Source organism: Monodelphis domestica, chromosome 1 (genome assembly GCF_027887165.1).
Source record: "Monodelphis domestica isolate mMonDom1 chromosome 1, mMonDom1.pri, whole genome shotgun sequence".
Taxonomy (NCBI): Eukaryota; Metazoa; Chordata; class Mammalia; order Didelphimorphia; family Didelphidae; genus Monodelphis; species Monodelphis domestica.
Genome location: NC_077227.1, coordinates 173,057,465 through 173,080,406, shown reverse-complemented (window position 1 = coordinate 173,080,406; position 22,942 = coordinate 173,057,465). Strand labels below are relative to the sequence as shown.

Genomic DNA, 22,942 nt, shown 5'->3' with positions numbered 1-22,942 from the left:
CAGTATTCTTGGAGAGCTGTGACCTGGGAGAAAGAAGATTGAGTTTTGTTAACTCTTTGTATCTATCTTTTGAGTACCCACAGTTATTTACATCTGTAAATATACTTTTATTCATATTATGGAAAGTTGTTTGCAACCTCTAAGTCATCCCTAACTCTTCTCTCACTTTCACTCTTATATGCAATCTACCTTCCCAGGATGGAGCTGTGTTTTCATTCATCCAAATGCTAGTTCAGTCTCTTATCACCTCTTGACTGAACTATTGAATATTCTAATTGGTTTCTCTGCTTCCAGTCTGTGCCTTCTCCCAATCTCTGCACAATTGCTAAAATGATATTCTTAAAATATAGGTCCTATTATGTTCACTGCTCAAACCCAGAACAAAAGCATTGGGGAGGGCTATTTGTTCATGAATTTGTTCGTGAATTTGTTTCTCCCTGATGAAATACTAAAGGTTTTATATGTTATTTTGTATTTATCAAATTTATAATAAAAAAGTTCCATTTCTCGGTTGAGCTTCCAGTGAGTGGTCCCTTGGCAGACAGCTTGTCGTCCATGCAGGACTGGAATGTTTGCAAATAAGATGAATCTCTAAGACGACTCATGATGTAAAATGTGCGAACTGTCTGGGTGCGTTTTGGATGGCGAGGCACAATGCGAACTTGAAGAGTCGCTCTAACCAATCGGTGGTCTCTCCAGCATTCAGCTTCTCTCGTGGCTCTGGTGATCTTTACATCCTGGATGTCTCGCCAGCGTACAATGATGTAGTCAATGAGATGCCACTGTTTTGATTGTGGGTGTATCCATGTTGTTTTATATTTGTTGGCCATTCTGAACACAGTGTTTGTGATGGTGAGTTCAAACTCTGAGCATTTCCTGAGTAGCAGTAGGCCATTGTTGTTCATTTTGTCCACTCCATGTTTGCCAAGCACTCCTTTCCATCTTTCATGGTCCTGGCCAATGCGGGCGTTGAAGTCTCCCAGTAGTATCAGCTTGTCATTTGTGGGCATTGAGTGCAGGACGGCACTCAGGTCAGAGTAGAACTGCTCGGTGGTCTCCTCTGTGCTGGTCAGTGTAGGGGCATATGCGCTGATGATTGTGGCATACCGGTCTTTGCTGAGAGGCAAACGGATCTTCATGAGCCTCTCGCTGATGCCCACAGGCAAGTCTGGCAGCTGTTTGAGCAAACTGGTCTTGATGGCCAGGCCAACACCGTGGATTCTGTCTTCATTTGAGGCTCTACCTTTCCAGAAGAAGGTGTATCCAGTGGTGGGTTCACTGAGTGATCCCTCTTCTGGTAAGCGTGTTTCACTTAGGGCTGCAATGTCGATATTATATCGCGCCAGTTCTTTACCTATTAGAGCTGTTCTTCTCTCAGGTCTTGGGGTATTCTCTCTATCAAGTAATGTCCTGATGTTCCATGCTCCTAGTAGGAGTTTCTTTGTATTATGTTTTCTTTGGTTTTGACCACTTAAAGGGATGACCCGCCAGCTGCAGTGTGCTGACCGGGTGTTTGTAGGGCAGGCAATGTTTGGGACACCTTTTCTAGTCCCCTCCCTTGATTAGGGTGAGCAGTGCTGTCCTAGAGAGAGCTGCTCAGTCACCCAGGATGCTGCCGAACGTCACTGCTGCCCACAGGGCCGAGCGACCACTGGTCCGTGGGCCGCCTACGTGCAGGATCGTGACTACAACTGCCAGTGGTCACCTCCACCTGTTGCGTCGCCACTCCCCCATCGCCGCAGGTCTTGAAGAGGGTGGACGTTAGGATAGATGAGTGTGCACAAAGATACTTGTGCGTGAAGGAGATTTAAGTGGAAAAGTCGATGCACAGAGACAGTTCCACTCTCTTGGCATTAGAAGCCTGGGTCCAGTGGTGCGAAAAGTCGTTACACCTGGAGACTTCCTCAGCTGCATTGGGTGGCTGTGTTGTCTTTTGTGCTCCAACATGCCCTAAGCACTCCACAGTGCTTTGCTGCATCGCCCTCTCAGCCGTTGAACCTTCTTATTGGTTTCTTCTACCTGTTCCGCCGAAGCAGTCTTCACATGCTGCGTGAGCAAAGCCCTGGTTCACCAGGGGTTGATGACCTGATGGCTACCCTCACAAGGTTTAGCCGGCCTGTCGAAGCCGTTGCCCGGGGTGTGGCCGCTGCCGCAAGCTAGCAGCTACTGGGAGCCACAAGTGAGAGCTGGGTGTCAGGTGGGAGTCAGAGGCTGGAGAGCTGCCCTAGGAGGGCATGACAAGCCCTCCATACCAGAGATACTACCCCTCCCTGAACACCCCATACACCCCAGTTCAGAGATGCAGTGAAGGAAACATCAAAGGCAGTCCTAGGCCCCAAAGAATGCAACCACCAGGACTGGTTCGATGAGAACAACACTGCTATTGAAGACCTGTAGAGCACAAAGAACCAAGCCTTTATGGAGTGGCAAAATAACCCAAACTATGCTCCTAAAATGGACAGATTCAAGTTTCTCCAAGCCACGGCACAGTGTGAGATCAGGAAGATGCAAGACCGATGGTGGGAAAAAAAGGCAGAAGAAATCCAGTGCTTTGCTGATACAAAAAACTACAAACAATTTTTCAGTGCCCTCAAGACTGTCTATGGGCCATTAAAACCCACCCCACTCCCTTGCTATCCTCTGATGGTGACACTCTCATAAAAGATAAAAAAGGCATCAGCAACAGGTGGAAAGAACACTTCAGTCAGCTTCTCAATTGATGACCCTCTTCAGTCGACCAAAACGCCCTTGACCAGATCCCCCAAAACCGCACCATTGAACAACTTGACTTCCCTCCTTCAATAGAGGGAGTCCAAAAAGCCATTAAACAAATGAGTGCAGGTAAGGCACCCGGTAAAGACGGGATCCCAACCGAGGTGTACAAGGCCTTAAAGGGAAAGGAGCTCCAGGCATTCCACATAGTGCTGACCAGCATATGAAACAAGGCTGTGTCCTTGCTCTGGTACTATTCAACCTATTTTTCACCCAAGTATTACGACATGCTGTGATAGAACTAGACCTGGGCATCTACATCAAATACCGACTGGATGGCTCACTATTCGACCTTTGCCGCCTGACTGTAAAACAAAGACAACAGAGAGACTCATCCTGGAAGCTCTCTTCACAGATGACTGTGCTCTCATGGCCCACCAAGAAAATCATCTTCAAACCATTGTGGACAGGTTCTCTACTGCAACAAAACTGTTTGGCCTGACTATCGGCCTCAGCAAAACAGAGGTGCTGTTCCAACCTGCACCAGGGAGGCCAACTAACCAGGCATGCGTTATAATCGATGGCACGCAGCTTTCTAACGTCAACACTTTCAAGTACCTGGACAGCACCATCGCCAACGACGGGTCCCTAGACCACGAGATTAATGCCAGGATCCAAAAGGCCAGCCAGGCACTCGGGCGGCTGCGCTGCAAAGTCCTCCAACACAGAGGTGTAAGCACTGCGACGAAGCTCAAAGTGTACAACACAGTGGTCCTCAGCTTGCTCCTGTACTGTTGCGAGACATGGACACTGTACGAAAGCACATGAAATAGCTGGAGCAATTCCACCAACGCTCCCTCCGGTCAATCATGAAGATCCAATGGCAGGACCGTATCACCAACCAGGAAATCCTCGACAGAACCAACTCCACCAGCATCGAAGTCATGGTCCTCAAAACCCAGCTGCGATGGTCTGGACACGTCATCCACATGGACCCACGGCGAATACCAAGACAGGTATTCTATGGTGAACTGTCAGCTGGACTCAGGAAACAAGGTCGACCAAAGAAAAGATTCAAGGATCAGCTAAAGTCAAACTTGAGGTGGGCTGGCATTACACCAAAGCGACTAGAACTCGCTGCCTCTGACAGAAGCAGCTGGTGAACCCACATTCACCATGCCGCCACCACCTTTGAAGATGAGCGAGTCAACGTCTTGCCGCCGACACCAGGCCACAACCGCACCTCCCATAACAACTGGCATCCCAGGCCCCATGTGCCACAAACTCTGTGCCTCAGCCTTTGGACTCCAAAGCCACATGAGGGTACACCGTAGATCAAACCACACAAAGACAATAGTCATTCTCGGACACCGAGAGACTACCACTAGACTAATAAAAAAGTTAAAGACCACTATGGAAATAGTTTAATGAGGTTCAGAGGACATGTGGTACCATCAAGAAGCTACTGTTTCTATTCTCTTAGTGGCAGACCTCAACATTATTACCTTTTAGACTTGGTTGTTAAATAAAATGGGTATGAAATTTGGAGTATTGGGGAAGGGAGTGTTGTCCTGAGAAATAACAAAGTATAGTGGAAAGAATGCTGAACTTAGAATAAAAAGATGTAAAATGTGGTTCAGGATCCACCAAAACACTAAGTTGATATGGATGAAAAGTGATCCTAGGAGTTAAATCCAAGAGGGTTCTTTTCTCTTATTTGGCTTATTATTTTCACCTAGACTTGCTCCAGGAAAATCGAAAATACTCAGTGTATATAATTTGTGTGTAGGTTTTCCCCAAAGTGGGAAACTGTCTTCACTCTCATATAAATCCTTAATATACCATTAAAGGCATCAGAAATGGCATAGCCTTTATTTCATCCTTTAGAAAATGATAAATGAATCTGTATACAAACTCAGAAGAAACAAAGTACTCCATCATATCTCTGTGGAATAATAGACTTTGAGACTGCTATTGTGTAAATCTTTTGTCATTATGGTGAATTCTCTTTTCCCTTAGAGTCCCAGACAGGTTCCTTAAGATGCATATTGCTCTGTGGTTTGGATTTTCCTCCAAAGGTAAATGTATTTTGGTTGTTGTTAAAACAAGCAATACCTTTCCTACCAGTGCAACTCACTGGATTTGAGCTTGAAGTAGGAGGCTGCACTGGAACCATGTGGGTGATACATGTCCTCCAAAGAGCAATAAGTATAGTTAAGTAAATCAAATCCATATGTTAGTTATTATGATTTTTAAAACTCTTACCTTCTGTCTCAGAATCAATGCTAAAATATCAGTTCCAAGGCAGAAGACTAGTAAGGATGAGGCAATTGGGGCTAACAGGGTCACAAGCTAGGAAGCATCTGAGGTTAATTTTGGTCCTGGGAACTGCCATCTTCAGGCCTGGTTATATATAGTTGACCTCATATAGTAGTTATGTATGAAAATGTAAGGCATCTGCAGTCCATTGTCTCTATTAAGAGATAGAAAATTATTAGGCAAATTTTGGACTTGTGATTTGGTCATTTTATCGATTGATCAATCAATCAATCAATCAATCAACATTTATTTAGCATTTAGTTTGTTCCTGGCAATTTGCTAAATGCTGAGGCTGCAAAAGGGCAAAAGATAGTCCCTGACCTCAAGGAACTTTCATTCTAATGGAGACAACACACAAACAGATATATAGAAAACAACAGGGGAAAGGCACTAGAATTAAGAAGGGTTTGGGAAGGGTTCCAGTAAAAGATAGGGTTTTAGTTGGGATTTAAAGGAAGCCAGAGAAATCAGTAGGCAGAGTGAAGGAGGAGTGCTTCAGGCTTGGGGAATAATCAGAAAAAAATGCTTGGAGTTGATAGATGGAACGTCTTGTTCATGGAAAAGCCAAGAGGCCAGTGACTGGTTTGAAGAATATGTATTGAAGAATAAGGTATAAGAAGGCTGGAAAAGTAGTATCATAGATTATAAAGGTTATAGGTTATAAAGGGCTGTAAAAGCCAAACAGAACATTTTGTACTTGTTCTTGGGGGCAATAGGAAACCTTTGAAGTTTATTGAGTAGGGGCTGTGTGTGTGACATGATCAGATTTCTGCTTTAGGAATATCACTTTAGTGCCTGAATGGAGGATGGAGGAGGATGGATTGGAGTGGGAATAAACTTGAGGCAGGCTGACCCACTAGGAGGCTTTTGCAATAATCTTGGTGTGAAGTGATAGATAGTGACAGCATCAGAAGAGATGACTAATCAAAGTTCCCAAATCTTTTAAAATTGTTTTCCTTTACGTTATTGGAGTCATTGAGTTAATTGTTCTTCTAGTTCTGCCCACTCTGTATTAGTTCATATGCAGACTAATACTCCTAAAAACACCACTTTTATCATGTCACACTTCTAAATAAAATTCTTTGTATAAAATCTTGCCGTAGACATGCATCCAAAACCTCTCTAAACTATGAATTCAACTAACCTTTCCACCTTTCTCTCATTGTTTTATGACACACAGTCTTACCCCTAGATTGACTTATCTACTTATCAGCTCCCAATCTAGGCTTTCTCAGTCTATTTCCCTCACTTAGAGTTCCCATCTCTTCTCTATTCACATCCTCTTCATCTTTTTAGGCTGAGTTTATTTTATTTATTGCAAAAATCTTTCTTGACTGCTGACTTCCTTAATGATCGCTTTTTTTCTCTAAACCATATCTTATTATTTATAACGTTCATTTAGATATCTCACTTATTCAACTAGACTACAATTCCTTGAAGGCAAAGACTATGATTTCTATTTCTTTCTGTCCTCTATGGTTCCCAGCACAAATTAAATCCAATTTCTTCCTTAATGTCCTGCAATATGTCCTCTTCACGACTCTTGTCACACCTTCATTTTACTGAAATTACATTTTCATCTCATACCTTTTTACCATCTTTATTCTCCTTTGTGTCTCTGATGCATTTGATGCTGTTTCTTGAAAATTTCCATTTCCTTGGCTTCTATGACATTAATTTTCTTGGCTTTCTATTCCTCCAACTGTTTGCTTTTACTTTCTGATTCCTCTTCTTCCAAACTGATCATTTCCTGAGGTTTAGTTAATCCTTGTCTTCCTCTCTACCTTTACTCTTTGTGTAACTCTTATCTCAGAGCCTCTCTCTACCACCTATAAGTTGATAGCTTTCAAACTACTTATAAGTTGATAGCTTTCAAATCTTCAGTCCAGAATTTTCTACATGCCTTAGTCTCTTCCAGCTGCCTACAGGACACCTTGACTTGGGGTCTCTGCTGCAGTCATTTCTGCACTAACATGTGTTATGATCTTTGAGAGTAGGGATTATTTCTACTTGTATCCCCCCAGCACCTAACCCAGTGTGTGATCCATAAAAGGAACTTAGTATTTGCTTAGTGGTTTATTGTCTTTCCCTCCAAAACCAATTCCTTATAACAGTTTCAATTTCATTTTCAATTTTTGCACTGTTTTTCCAGTCTGAGATTTGTAAACCAAGAGATATCTTTGATTCTTCCTTCTAATTTTATCTGAAGTCATCAACTCATTTCCATCTTTTTTTTTTCCTTTGAAATATCCCTGTTCTCAGGGCAGCTAGGTGGTACAGTGGGTAGAATACTGGACTTGGAATCAGGAAGACCTCAATTTAAATCCAGCCTCAAATAGCCACACTAGCTGTGTGACTATGAGCAAGTCCTTTAACTCTGTTTGTCTTAGTTTCCTCATCTGTAAAATGAGCTAAAGAAAGAAATTGCAAATCACTCTAGGATATTTTCCAAGAAAACCTCTAACAGGGTCATAAAGAGCCAGACATATTTACAACAGCTGAACAGCAAAGCTTCCACTCTCAATCACTTTCTTTTCTATTTTTACTGCCCCATCCTCAAGTTTATATTATTGAAGCCTCCTTCCTTCAATTCTTTCCTACCTCCAACTCACATAACCCACTGATAATTGGAAAATTCTCCTAAAATACTTATTTCATGATATCACAACTTTTCTCTCATACTTTGTTTCACCCCTTTGCAAATAGGATAAAATTGAATTTTAGCCTAATGTAATAGTAACTACCCTTGCCCTCACTAACCAAAGGGCAGGTATATTTAATTTCACCCCTTCCCCAGTGTTCTACAGTATTTTTAAATGGGTTTAGGGTGCCTACTCTCTGCCATTGATTCAAGCTAGTTTTGTTCCCTCAATTTCCATTTAACTACTTAATAGATTATAACTATTTAATAATTAATAACTACTTAATAGATTTTGACAAATGAATATTTACTTTAGAGGTATAGCAAGAACTAGCATACAGATACTGTCCTTCCTCAATACCTGGGAGTCCTCCCTTATGCTACCTCATTCTCTGGAGGGGGGGGGCAGAATCACAATTTCCCTCAGATAGTTCTGACTAGAGCTGACACTAACATCTGGTCTGGAATCTTGTCTTCAAGGTCACCATGGTTAGAATCCATTTTGGAGACTCCTTTGCCTATGCCAAAATGCAAACCAGGACAAAATCCCAAGGCTGTTTTTCAGGGGTACAGGTCTAAAGGACCCATTCTGCTTTTGGACAGCTCTAATTTTTAGGACATATTTCCTTTCACCAAACCTAAATCTGCTTCTTTGCTAGTTTCACTCATTGTTCCTAGTTCTGTATTCCAGAGTCAAGCAAAACAAGTTTAATCCCCCTTTCCTATGTTGTGCCTTCAAATACTTGAATATAACCTTTCCTCCTAAATATTCTCTTCTTTTAGCTATATTTCCTAACTTTTTTAAAAAACCCTTACCTTCTGTCTTGCAATCAATACTGGGTATTGGCTCCAAGGCAGAAGAGTGGTAAGGGCTAGGCAATGGGTGTTAAGTGACTTGCCCAGGGTCACACAGCTGGAAAGTCTCAGGCCAGATTTGAATCCAGGACCTCCCTTCTCTAGGTTTGGCTTTCAATCCACTGAGCTACCCAACTGTCCCCTTTCCTAACTTTTAAAAATGATCTTCTCATGGCATGCAACTCAAAATCTTTTACTAATCTGGTGATTTTCAGATTTGTCAATGAACTTCCTAAAATTTGGCACTCCAAATTTACCATAATAATCCAGGTGTGGTCTAACCAAAGTATGATTATGATGCTTATCTTACTCCTGAGTACTTTACCTCTCTTACTACAGCCCCAAAAGGCCTTAGTTCAACTTAACACACTTGTCTCATATTCAGCTTGTAGTCCATTAAACTCTCAGATCTTTTTCAGACAAACTATTATCTATCCAAGATTCTCTCATTTCATACTTGTAAAATAAAACTTTTGAACCCAAATGTATAAGCTCACAGTTATTATTATTAAACTTCTTACTTGATTTGAACCAATTCCTAACTTCTGTTCCCTTTACCTATTCTTCTCCCCTACCTGTTCAAATCCTATCCATTTTCCAGGGTTCAGCTCAAGTCCCACCTCTTCCATGAAGTTTTTACTGATGACTTCCATATGCATTATTGTCCTATTTTCTTGAACTTCTAGAGAACATTTTATCTTCCAATTAACTGGATGAGATTATTGGGATGGATCTTTGCCTGAAGGGCAACTATTAGAGATATATGTTCTTTAGCTCCTTGATAGAGAAAACAGATAACTTTTCTGATTTATTCCCAGTGACTATTTCTGCCTATAGAATGTTGGCAACAGGGCCAGCAGGGAAGACATTTTCCTCTCAGGAGATCTGCCTTTTCCCAGTGGCCTGAAAAAAGAGCTGTAAAAGTTCACCTTTTTCTTTTCCTCCATGCTATCTAACCTTTGGATTTCTAGACCTGAGTATAACAAATTGGTTTGGGGAAGATGACTTCTCTTTTTGTTCCCAGAAGTTAAAATGATGAGATAAGAGAAGCACATGATGAGCCTGAGGAGTTCCTGGACATTTGACTCTGTCTTTCTTTTCTGAGAACAGACCAGAGGCAGGGCTATCAGAAAATGGATTTATAAAGACTTTCCATATAAGTTTAATAGTTCCTAAGAGAGTAATAGTACCTGAGTTTGAATGGTGGTTCACCAGCCTCCTCAAAATAGTGCTTCTTAGAGGAGGAAGAGAATCCTCCACCAAGGATAACTATAACTGAAGAACTAGAACCACACTGTTTATGGTGGGAGATCTGGACCTTGCCAATCTTGAAAAATGAACTGAATTGCTTAAGTGGACTTGTATATAGCAGCTGCTCTGAGGCCAATAAGACTGTTTGTTCCCCACAAAGTATCTTTGTCTTCTGGAGAAGTCCAAGGGATTATTTAATTATTTGTTCAACATGGAATTCATTGTCTTTCTTTCAACCCTCTCCTCTTCCTAATTTTGCTATTATTGTTGAAAGTATCAACATCCTCTCACCTACATGAACCCAGACCCCACTCAGACACCCCAAACTATGTGTCCTCTGTAGCTCTTCACTCTCATCTTCATATCAATTTATTAAAAGTTTCTGTTGTATCTATCTTTGTAACATCTCTCCTATGACACCACAGCTACCCTAGTGCAGTCCTTCTTGCCTTGACTATAGCCTTCTGGTTAGTTTCTTTACTCACGTTTCTTCAAGCCCCAGACTCTTCACTCGGCTGTCAAATTAATGTTCCTAAAGTACTGGATTGACCATATGACATCGCCCCCTCTCACTCAATATCTATCACTATAGAATCAGATATAAAATTCTCTGTTTGACTTTTAAAGCCCACTATCATCTGACCTTTTCCAGTCTTTCTAAGTCTTTTTACTCTGTACGCCCTGCTATAACTCTTTAGTCTGTGAGACCCTGACCTCTTTGCTGTTCCTCATACTAGATATCCAATTTCCCAACTCTGGACATTTTCACTTGCTGGGGGCCATCAGACCAGGACCCCTTGACAGAGTCATGCGTGGTAGCTGGGGAGACCACAGAGTGGGCCTTGGTGAGATATGACTGCCCACTCTATCCCTTTTACATGACCTCTTTCATCAATGTCCTTTACCTATGAATTGGCATTATTATTCCCCCTAGTCTCAAAAGAAATAATGCAAGAGCAAAACACCTGTACCCTAATTCCCTAAAACATCACCAAATGATCAGACCCTTAAACCTAATCCCAAAAGACTATCATGGGTTAACTTTTACTTAGGTACATAATTCCCAGCAAAACCGCAGCTATAGGCCAACCCAAAGACTTCCCCCCACACAGAAGCCTATTCTCATGAAGCCAGCACACAAATCAATCATAGAGGCCCATACAATACGTACAGGTACAGTACAGGTACACTAAGCTTCAATATGCCTCAGTGACTCAATTAAATCAATAACTCAAACTTCCTAGTGTAAGAGTTAAAATTTGGGGGAAACTGAGGCAGGGTAGAAATTAGTTTCTCTCTGCAAGGAGTATATTTTTAGAGGTTTATTAAAGGTTGAGAATTTAAGAAAAATACAAGTAAGAAAGGTACATGCCAGGTTGGCCAAGAGGCCCAATTCAATTTCACTTACATCATGAGATGCGTCAGCTTGCCAGCAGAGACAGGAAGAGAAGAGAGGCCCAGAAGCCTTTCCAATCAGGTTAAATACCTCATCTCGATCTCAGCCCAGGTGAGAATTCAGTGATATTACAAAGCATTCTTGGGAAGTGGAGCAAGGACTTCTGGGGATTGAAGTCCTGGATTCAAGTCTCCATTTTTACACTAGTAAGCCACCTGTGTCAAAATCATTTATCTTGTATTCTGTCTGTAATCACAATACAAAAATATAGAATGTTAAACAAGTGAAAGAAAGTTAAAAGTTAATGTATCACTTTTCCAATTATCTCTCTTTGAACATGTGTGTTAGGTAATGTAATTAGAATGCCAAGAAAATGGGTATAAAAATAAAGATCAGACATTGGGATAGTGGAGCAGCTGAGATGCAAAGCAATCCCATGGCTGTAATGACTAATCTGCCTTCCATTTGTTATTTTTGTTGACTGATCGTTCGCCACCAGTTGGGATACCCTGGAGTCACGAGTGGGGCTGGACCCTGATCACAGCATTCACTTGCTCTCTCACATGCCTGGCCCTCTCTCCCTTCTTGTCTCTGCCTCTTAGCTGCCTATGTTTCTTTCAGATCTCAGCTAAAATACCATCTTTGTATCTTATGAACTTTTTGTGGTGGGAGATATGAAGACTGTCCCATGTCGACATTATACATTGAATATCCATTTGGGACTTTGGGACTCATCATCCCAATTTCAAAAAACCTAGACATGAACTATACCTAAGCTTTATTCAGGAGATTTTTCCCAGAGTTAAAATGTTATGTTTGAAGAAGGAACCAAAGAGAAAAGAAAATCATTTGGGGTAAATCTCCAGATTGTACCAAGCTGTGTAAGCACAGATTCCCAATGGGGCTCAGGTCACAGGTTGCAAATATAAAAATTTAAATTTAGGTTTTATGCTAAATATGAGAATTCTAAAGTAATACTGTGGTCACCAATTTAAAAATATTAAAGCTTAAGTCAAAATGACTTTTAGCAGCTTTATTTACAAAGAGGTGGAAAGAGTGAAAGTGGAAAAATGTAGATAAAGAGAAAAAGTACTGCCTAGCTACCAATATCCTGAGTTTAATCCTAATGTCTCCTGACCACAAATGCAAATTCGAAAGCTAATCTCATCAGAATCCAAAGTCCTAATTAGGAAGCCAAAATCTGAGGAGCCAGGAGATGCTGAAAAATCTGCTGAGAACCCTTTAGTGCACATGAGGATCGCCAAGAATATCACCAGAACTCATGCTGAAGGGAGTGTCCCACTGAAGTGCCAGTGAGCAGGGAGTCCCCGTTTCCAGAGAACCAAGGAAGGAATCACTCCATTCACTACCTTGAGATCCAAGGAAAGAGTGTCCTCCTCCAGTCCAGCTCACTAGTGCAGAGAGTCCAAAAGATGAACTCCTGAGGAGAAGTTCAAAGGAGAAGTTCCTTGGACAGGAAGTTTAGGACTTTTTATAGTCCTTTTTACTGCCACTTCCGGTCCCTTTCCCACTTTATGGGAACCAATCGAAGTCTTTCAATTTGCCTAGCACTGCCCAAGGGGGAGGTACTGGCCTCTGGAATTTTCACCCACTCTAGCAAGTGACTTGTGAACTCTCATACTTAGTGACTAGTAAGGTACTAAGTAGGGGTACTTAAGTTTTTTGATTGATTAACTTAAAAGTTGCTGATTGATAGACAAAGAAAATTTGATTCATTCTTCACACAAACATTATTTCTTTAATGTCCTCTATGGCACTAAGACCAGGACTTTGCACAGAGGAAGTATTTAATAAATACTCAAATGAATGTTGAGTGAATAAATGAAATTATGTAAGATTCATTATGCTTTTCTCTTTTTTTCTTTTGTGAATTTAATTTTTTCCAGGTTAAATGTCAATATAATTTCTTAATATTAGTTTTGTAATATTTTTCAATTCCCGTTCTCTCTTTTTCCTACCCTTCCCCCTTCCTAAGAAGGCAGGTGATAGGATGTAGGTTGTACATTTATTATCATATAATGCATATTTCCATATTTGTCATGTTGTAAAAGAAGACACTGGAGAAAAATTAATGGAGGGATAAGGAATAGTTTGTCTTAATTTGCATTTGGACTCTGTTTCTTCCTTCTATGGCAATAAATATTCTCCCCCTCTTCCCCTCCATTTTTTTAGTCATGATTCTCTCGGAATTGTCCTGGATTGTTGTCTTGTTGTTAATAGTTAAGTCATTCACAGCTGATCATCAAACATTTATTGTTGTTACTGTGTACAACATCCTTCTGGTTCTGCTCACTTCACTTTGCCTCACTTCATGCAAGTCCTTCCAGGTTTTTTGTGATCACTTTATTTTTTACAGTACAATAGTATTCCATTACAAGCATATTCCATAATTTGTTCAACCATTCCCCATTTGATGAACATTCTTTCTCACTATTCCTTTTAACCAGAAAATTAAAGAGAACATTCCATTTCTAAGAGTACTTGGGTTAGTTGAAATTTTTGTCATGTTACATAGCTCCAACCATGAAATACAATGGGAATACCATGACCAATAGAGGGCAGCATGGCACAAGGGAAAAGAATAGATGCCACTTGAATGAAGAAATTTTGTGGGTCCAAGAATGCTGAAGGCAGAGAAGAGATGAGGAAATTGATGGAGTGGGTAAATAGGAATGCTTGCCCTTATTACCATGGGTTGTCCCCATTTTACAACTGGAATTTCCATTTCTAAAGGCTCGTCACATAGTATTAAGTAGTGACTAAGATTTGCGACAAATGCAAATTAGTTTTATTTTTGAGCATTGAAGTTACTCTTCCTAGCCTTAATTCTTTCATAATCCTCAGCAGCAATATCAGTTATTCCCTTCTGTCCAAAAGTTTTGGCAGGAACTTTTTAATGTAGGGTTTTGGGTGAAACTTAACTGGGTAGTAGGGGTTACAAACAACAATGTGATAGTATTTCCCCAACTCTCCTTGGGGAAAAACTGTTTGCAGGACACACTTTTATTTAATTTTATTTTTTCTGAATAATGCATGTATTATCATGCAAAACACATTTATATATTGTTCCTTTTTGTAAGTGAGTAACCTTGTAAAACCAAAACCTCAAAACATAAATCCAAATAAACAATTGAAAAACCCTTTGCTTTCATTTGCATTCTAACTCCAGGAGTTCTTTCTCTGGATGTGGATAGCATTCTTTGTCATAAGTCCTTGGAATTGGCAAGACATACTTTTAAATTAAATTAGAATTGTTAACATTTTCTTCATCACTTTCTTAAATCTAGACAATCAACAAAATGATAAATTAAGGACTGATTTGTAGCATTTGCCAATTTCCAAGGTGCCAATGCTTACTCTGAAAATGTAACAATCCCTGGGACTGGTTCAAGCACACTCCAGCACAGCTCAGGGCTTATATCTGTGTCCTATTTGAAAGCTAAATTTACCTTGAAACAATCCCAATTTTTGAAGCCTCTGAGGGAGGTGGATGTGCAGGTGAAGTGAAGACATTGTGAAAAGAACCTAACAATTATTCTCAAGGAGGATAATGGAAAGGATATAATACAATTGCATTATCAAAGTTGGGCCATGAGGGTACTGAAGGACTGAGGGAGGCAAAGGAGGCAAGATGGTTATCAGGACAGAGTGACTGCTCTGGCTTGGCAGAGTAGGAGAGAATTGGTCAGGCAGGAAAAAAAGGTCATCAGAACAATCTCTAATTTGCACTGAGGATTCTTGGCATGAGCATGAGCTTAACTGTCTCAAATCATGAATTCTGTCAACAGACTGTGACTCCCCTGAAAGCTATGTATTTAATAGCATTTGAGAACTGTGTTTTATTTCATGAACCCCCTTTTACTTGTTCCTAGGCAAGAAGTAACCACTGGAACTAATTAACTAAACTGTGTCTTTTCTATAACTACTCTATTCTGAGTATAACTATAAATTAGCCACATCCTAGAACTATGGACAGCTGTGAGTACAGCTGAATGACAGTATTTAAATATACTGTGATTTTATTCCTTTTTATATATGCTTTGCTTATGAATAAAAACTGCTTACTGTGGCATATGTATTTATTTGTCTGAGTGACTAATTCCATTATGCTCTGTTCAGGTGACTGAGACTTGGTGAAATCCAGCAGTTCCATGAAGAGGATGGGCTGTAGGTTTAAGGACTATTTTTATTTGATAAATCCAAACTGATTATATTGCCTAGACCAAGGATAGGTGTGTAACAACACTATTAAAAGGACAGGCTTGTCCAATAGATGAATGGTTAAAGGAATAAATGTATAATTTTCAAAGGAAGAAACACAATCTATAACCTTATAAAAAGGCTCTAAATCACTAATTACTGGATAAATGTCAATTAAATCAAGTAAACAACTCATACCTATCAGAATGACAAAATTGAAAAAAATAGAAAATGACAAATTCTGGAGGGACTGTGGGAAAACTGTACACTTGTGCTTTGTTGGTGGAGCTATGAATTGGTCTAGCCATTCTGGAAAGTAAATTAGGATGGTGTTCAGGAAGTTTCTGAAATGTGCATACCCTTGGACCCAGTTAAAGCACTATTAGACTTATACTCTCAAAGAAATCAAAGAAAGACAAAAAGACTCTATATGTACATAAATATAGCTCTTTTCATGGCAGTCAAAAATTGGAAACTACAGAGATATCCTATTAGGGAATGGTTAAATAAATTGTATATGAAAATAATAAAATTAATTACTATGGGAATATAATTGCACCAGAAGAAATGCTGAAATAGACAATTTCAGAGGAAATTAGACTTCTGTGAACTGATGCACAGTGAAGTGAACAGGACTAGAACAATTTTTATGACATTATAGAGAAAAAAACATTTCAAAAACTTTAGAATTCTGATCAATGCAATGATAAATCACGAGTTCAAAAGAATAAAGATGAAGCATGCCAGTTGTTATTTGACAGAGAAGTGATGAGCTTAAAATGCATAAAGAGACACAGACATACATTTTTAGGCATGACTAATATGGGAATTTATTTTCCTGGATGATATAGATATTTACTGAAAGATTTTACTTAATGGTATAGAGTAATAGGAGGAACACAATAATATAAACTTGTTATTTGAAAAAAACCCAAAATTTTTAAAAGAAGGAAAAATGAGTGGACTTCAGGAAAGATGTTTCCAATTGTCTGGAAACCAGAGAGAGCTTGGTATTTCTCTGGAGGCTCCTCTGTTGGGTCCAATATATAACTTCTACTATGAATAGGGGACCTTATCATGCCTATTTTTGTTTTTGGTGAATAGAATCAGGTTGGGATGGCTAAAACTGCTTTAGAGGAAGTGGCAGGATCATTTTTTTTCTACCTCCCTACAATTAAACAAACTGGCCTTTTGCCTTTTTGTTTCAATGATCAAACTGAAAAATGAAGGGTTTGGCATATATACCTTCTGTCTTCCCTCTGGCCTAACATTTAGGATCCTCTGATCTTTTGAATATTTGGACTCTTAGGAGTTCCTTCTTTATTAGTAGTACTACTTTTCTATTTTCAGCCCTGTCTGCATTATAGGGTCATAATACCACCCACACTCAATCAGTCCCATCTATTTTTTCTCAGATATTCTTTTTGTATAACTTGGCTGCATGTTTACTGGTTCTTATACTCTCTTCAGATCTTTGAGAAACATAGAAAGTCAATGGAATTGGGTCATTAGGGATTATAATTCTCTTCTAGGGAAGTATATTAGCTTCTTTACATGATTGTGCAAAGGAACGAGATATTTTTTCTCAACTCTAGAGAAAATTTATGACAGATCATATGTTCCACTAGATAATCAAAAAGATCACTTACGAAATTAATTATATATCACTCAGTGTTTTCAAAGGTTTTCCCAGGAGGAAAAACAATCATGGGAAACAATTTATCCAAATTCTCACTGAATGCGAATGCAGAAAAAAATAGTAATCCAAGGAACCTCTCTTTGTTCTTCGTCCTCTTCTCTCTGCAGTATCTTGGCACTCCATCTTTCTTAATATGCTATTTTTCTTTGACTTCTGTGATACTGTTTTCTCCTGGTTCTCCTGGTCTTTTTCTGACAACCTCACCTAATTAAGTTCCTCTTCTTTCTTCTTTCCTTTATTTTCCAAAATATATTGGTATCTCAAATGATTTGCCTCTTTAACTTCTCTCAATGATCTTATTTACTTCTAGGGCTTCAGTTATCCTTTCTATGGGGATGTTTTAACATCTATACTATCAAACCTCATTTCCCTGCATTGAGATCCAGTCCTGTATTTCCAGTTGCCTATTGTACACCTGAATAACCTGATAATACCTCATATCCATAATGGAACAAATAATTTTCTCCCCAAACATTCTTTGTTCAAATAATTTCCTCATTTCTGTAGGTAGAACCATTATTAACTAGGCTTGGAAATTTAGTATATATTTTTTTACTCTTCTCTTTCCCAAATCCCTTATTCCCAGTTGGCTTCTAAATCCTGTTGACTCTATTTTCCTAAAATTTCTTGCATCTGTCCATTATATAGCACTCTTACTGATATCACCTTTATTCATACTTCTGCCTTCATTACCCCAATCTTAAACTATTTTAACCATTTTCTCAATAGTTTTCTTTTATCTAGTGTTTTCCTTATCCAAATCTCTTAGTCAAACAAAGGATATTCATGAATGTTGGCTACTTCTCATACCATATAAAACTGCTTTTAGGGCACATCTCATATCTTTGTTGCGCAGGCTATAAATTAGGGGGTTTACAAATGGAGTCATTACTGAATATACCAAAGTGACAATTTTTTGCATCAAAGTTGGGATGCCATATGTTGGGCTCACATACATTACCATGACTGTTCCATAGAACAAAGACACTACTGTAAGATGAGATCCACATGTAGAGAAGGCTTTACGACGACCAGCTGCTGAAGGTACTTGAAACACAGCTCTAAGCACCAGGGCATATGATGTGAGGATGTATGTAATGGAGAGAAAGAGGACAAGGGAGCTCTGAGTATAGAAGACCAGCTCAGTGATAGGTGCTGGAGCACAGGAGAGGGCCATCAGTGGATCCATGTCACAAAGAAAGTGATCTATGATGTTGGAACTACAGTAGGGCAGTTGGGAGATTAGGAAAATGAGAACTGGATAGCCAAGGAAGCCAGCCAACCAACAGAGAGACACTAGGGTGGCACAGTGCCTCCCAGTCATGATGGTTGGGTAGTGCAGTGGGCAGCAGATAGCCAGATACCTATCATAAGCCATTATTGCTAGGAAGAGACATTCAGTTGTACCCAGGGAAAAGAAGAAATAAAACTGAAGGAAGCAGCCAGAGAAGGAGATTGTTTTAGTCTTGGACAGAAAGCTGGCCAACATATTTGGAACAGTGGAAGAAACATACCAGATTTCAAGAAAGGAAAAGTTTCCTAGAAGGATGTACATGGGAGTATGGAGTCTTTGGTCCCATGTCACTGCACAGATGATGGCTCCATTACCAAGAAGGGTCAGGATGTAGATGACCAAAAGCAGTGAGAAGAGAACAACCTGTGTCTCCCAGGAGCCAGGGAAGCCTAGGAGGACAAACTCAGTTACAGTTGTTCTTGACTTGTTCATGGGTCTCAGAACTGTGGAGAAGATAGAGATAATCATGATTCAGAAGATTTTTGTTGAGATTCTGGAGTTTTTTTTTCTGGAATAAGGAGCTTGTTTCAAAGAGTTTGAAGGAGGCCATGTGTCATGGTGGAAAGAGTTTTGAATGTGAAGGACTAAACTTGGAATATTGGAGCTTAAGTTTGAATAATAACTCTGCCAGTTCTTACCTGTGTGAATTTGGATAAATTGTCTAACCTCTCTGTGTCTCAGTTTCATCATCTGTAAAAAGGAAGAGGTTGTGGTAAAATTTCTAAGGTCAACTTTAGATAATGTCCAACTTTTATTCTATGATTCATTATCCAAGCAAGTGAAATATACTAGTCATTCTGGGACTAGATTAGAGGTAACTCCTGTCTTGCTCTAGGTGAGCTTTGGGGTCCTGACTCTTAGTGTTACTTGGCTAACTAGGCTCCTTGAATTTCCCAGAGTATTACAATGAACAAGTCTGATTTCCTAATCTTTTGAAGCTAAAGAGACAGATGGACCAGTGATATGTACAGTTTAATTTTTTCCTGGGCTTTCAGTGTATAGATGGAAATCACTGTAATATTCATCATCTTTGAGAATCAAAGACAAAGAAGTGTAGAATTAATTTCTTTCAAAGTGACCTTTTTTATCATCCATTTAAAACCATAAAGGTCTATGTTGTAGCTTTTATTTCATCCCTGAAAAACATTCGTTTCTTGTCACCATGCCCACCAATATAATTACAACAATCTTAATTTTCTTTTCAGATAATTCCTACAAGTGTTTGGACCAGGAAAGAAGGTAACAGTATTTAAAGGTTCAGCATATTCTCTTGAATCTATCCTTTTGTGGGGTCTATTATGGGCAGAGACAAATATACCAAGAAACCAATTTTCTTTCCATGAATTTCTGTGCCAACTTAGAAAGGATATAGGACTATTTTTGTTGGATAGAGAACGAGTATGTTTGATGTAAAGAGGTGCAGTATGCAGCTTCTGGCTCCCCAAAAAGATGATTTCTTATTTTGTCAAAACCTCTCTTTTAACCCTTACACAAGGAAGAAGAAAAATGAATTTGAAAAGGGATTGCTGACATCTAGGAAGAAAGATGAGGACTCTAACACTATTATTCCCATGTTGGTAGTCAGTGTGATGAGAAATCTTAATGAGAAATTGAATTTCTAATTATCTGAGGTCTAAAGAGTCTCCTAAGGAAAAATTAGTTTGTAGATTACAAAGTAGGAATCAATGACCCAAAGAGAAGATACTTCCTACTACAGGACAGCTTGTGATACTGCCAGGAACAGATTCCAAGAGTCTAGCCTCATAGACTTTGACCTGGAATCACAATCATGAAAGCTGAGTAATAAATAGCTTTTTGTTGGTGAGAATATCAATATAGAAGAAATTTGATTATCCAGCAGAGACATGGAAAGAAAGAAAAGATAAATGAACTATACTTACAATTTCAAATCACAAAGTATGAACCTCGTCCTCCACCAAACCTTATGGAACACTTATGTAATATTCTCTAGTAGTCAAGCTGATTGGTTTGTTTCATTTTTATTTTCTCTCTTTTCCTCTTCTAATAGAAGTAAAAATGAGCAATGGTCTAGACAAAAGGTGCACAGCTCTAGGGAAGAGGAATCAGGTCTCTAATATTCTGCAGGAATTGCTGAAAGGGCTGACACTTTCTGGGAATATGGTTATGTAGTTAAAAATGTCACACTTCCTTTTTCTCCTCCCAGATCATAAGAACATAATTTCTCAAGCTTTCTGGGTCTATGAATCACCTCTACTAGTAAAAACGATCAACTCCTCCACCTGTTCCTATTTCTGACTACAGGCAAATGAACAGTATCTCACCTCTAGATAAACTAGGAGTGATTGTTTGATCATTCTATCTTTTAATATTCCTCACCATTATACTATGAACTAGAACTAATATGAACTTTAAAAGTGTGTAAAGCATCCAAGTGGCTTTAAGAGAGAAAATTCTTCATGATCTATGCCAAAAAATGGATTGGTTTCCCAGGAGAAGAAGTTACAACATTCATAGGTACATAGCATGGTAGGGATAAAGTAGACTTGGAGATCATCCAATCTAACTTGTTTTTAAATAGATGAGGAAAAAAAAGAAGAAAATGACTTGCAAAAAACTCATGCAGAGAGTCACTGGCAATATCAGGGTTAGAACTAGATCTTCTATTTTCTGGTCTGTCAGTCTTTCCAAACCACCATAGTGCTTCTTTGAGTTCTCTTCAGAAAATTCATAGTGATCAATTGGAGCAGGTATATGGAAGCAGTCATAGTATTGAGGCCTAGCACCCCCAATGAGTGTGGTACAGGTTCAGCCTCTGGAGAGAGTGAATGCTTAGTGAAATCTCAGTCACAGGATCGCTATCCTTGGTGACTCTAAAGAAACTGCATTGTCAGAGAGCATTATCCATCACTTAATTTATTCTCTTTGCACCTGGATAACCCAAAGTTTTGCTTCCTGGGGGTTCCTTTAGTCTTTAAAAGTGTGTAAAGCATCCAAGCTATGTTTAATGCTAGTGATTACTCTGAAATCTCAGGTCCCTCCTTGGTGGATTCAATATCTTTACCATTTCCCCCCTCTAGGGGCCATCTTCTGTCATGCCCCTGGGTCTTCCCAGAGTCTGTGCAGATTGGTCCCAGGAGTTTGGCTTGAATGAAAAAAGAAAGTGAAGAGAAGCCAGAGCAAAGAGATAGATTTTAGCAGACCTTTTCTCTGTGAAGAAATTGCATTCTTTTGAGAAGTCACTTCCAGATCGCTTTGATTGCATCACCATTGCCATCACCATCTCTATGTCTCACTATCTCTATATAGCTATAGAATTCACATCTAATAATAATAATACTAACTAGCACTTATATAATACCTAATATATGCAAGCTACCCTGCTAACCATTTTATAAATATTATTTCATTTTAAATTTTATAACAAGCCTGGTTAAGTTGAGTAAACTGAGGCAAACTAAAGTTAAGCAATTTGCTCAGGGTTACACAGCTAGGAAGTATTTGAGGCTGAATTTGAATTCAGGTCTTCTTTACTTCAGTGTGAGCGCTTTATCCACTGTGCCACCTAACTGCAATCTATATCATTTATACTTATTACTATGTCTATATTAATACCCATATCTATGTTATCTATATCATTTATAACTATATCTAGATCTAAGACTATATCTCTATTTTTCCATTTTCTCTCTTCCTCCTCCCCCCAAATCTGGAATTAGAATTTTTTCAGTTCAGGAAATTCCCAGGTAAGGAATTTGAGGTGAGGGAAATCCTTCTAATAATCAGAGCTATCATTTTTATAACCTTTTAAGGTTTATAAAGCACCTAACAAATATCTCATTTATCCTCCCAACAACCCTGAGAGGTAGGTGCTATTGTCTCCAATCTTATAGATAAGGAAACTGAGGCAGACAAAGATTGAGTGAATCACCCTGGGTCACACCCCTGGTAAGTACCTGAAGTCTGATTTCATTCAACTCAGGCCTTCCTGTTTTCAGGCTCAGTAATCTATTCACTGGGCCATGTAGTTGTATGTAGTCTTTGAGAGATACCTAAAAGCACTAAAAGAAGAAAAGTGATCTGCCTAGGGTAACAAACAGAATGTGTCAGAAATTGGACTCAGACACTGATCATCTTTGCCCCAGAACACAGTAGGTGGTTAATAAATTCTTCTTTTCTATCTTTCTTCCTTATTCTATCCACTCTGTTTGTTTGCTTTCCTGGGCCAGTGTTGCAATGAGTAGAGTATTTAGCTCCAACTCAGAAGGTTTCTAAATAATAATAACAATGAAACAAAAAAAATCATAACCCAAATTAATATTCTGTTTAACCACTTTATTTTGTTAAATAATAATTTTGTCCATTGAATTTGAAATTTAGCTAAAGATAATCTGAAACTAAGAAGATGGGGAAAGGAAGGAAAGAGAATAAGCATTTCTATTGTATCCACTGTGTGCCAGGTACTGTGCTTAGAACTTTTCATTTTTAAAATAAATATCATATCACTTGATTCTCACAATCTTTCTAAGTAGATGCTATTATTTTTATTCCCATTTTATTGATGAGGAAACAAAG

General features: G+C 39.1%; 1 protein-coding gene across 1 annotated transcript; it reads right to left on the bottom strand.

Moving 5' to 3' along the window:
* Window positions 1-17,878: 17,878 nt before the first annotated feature.
* Window positions 17,879-18,856, bottom strand: LOC100029406 (olfactory receptor 11H4-like). The gene has a single exon (XM_001379125.3). It carries the CDS (start codon window positions 18,854-18,856, stop codon window positions 17,879-17,881), a length of 978 nt encoding a protein of 325 aa, XP_001379162.2.
* Between the last annotated feature and the right edge of the window lie 4,086 nt (window positions 18,857-22,942).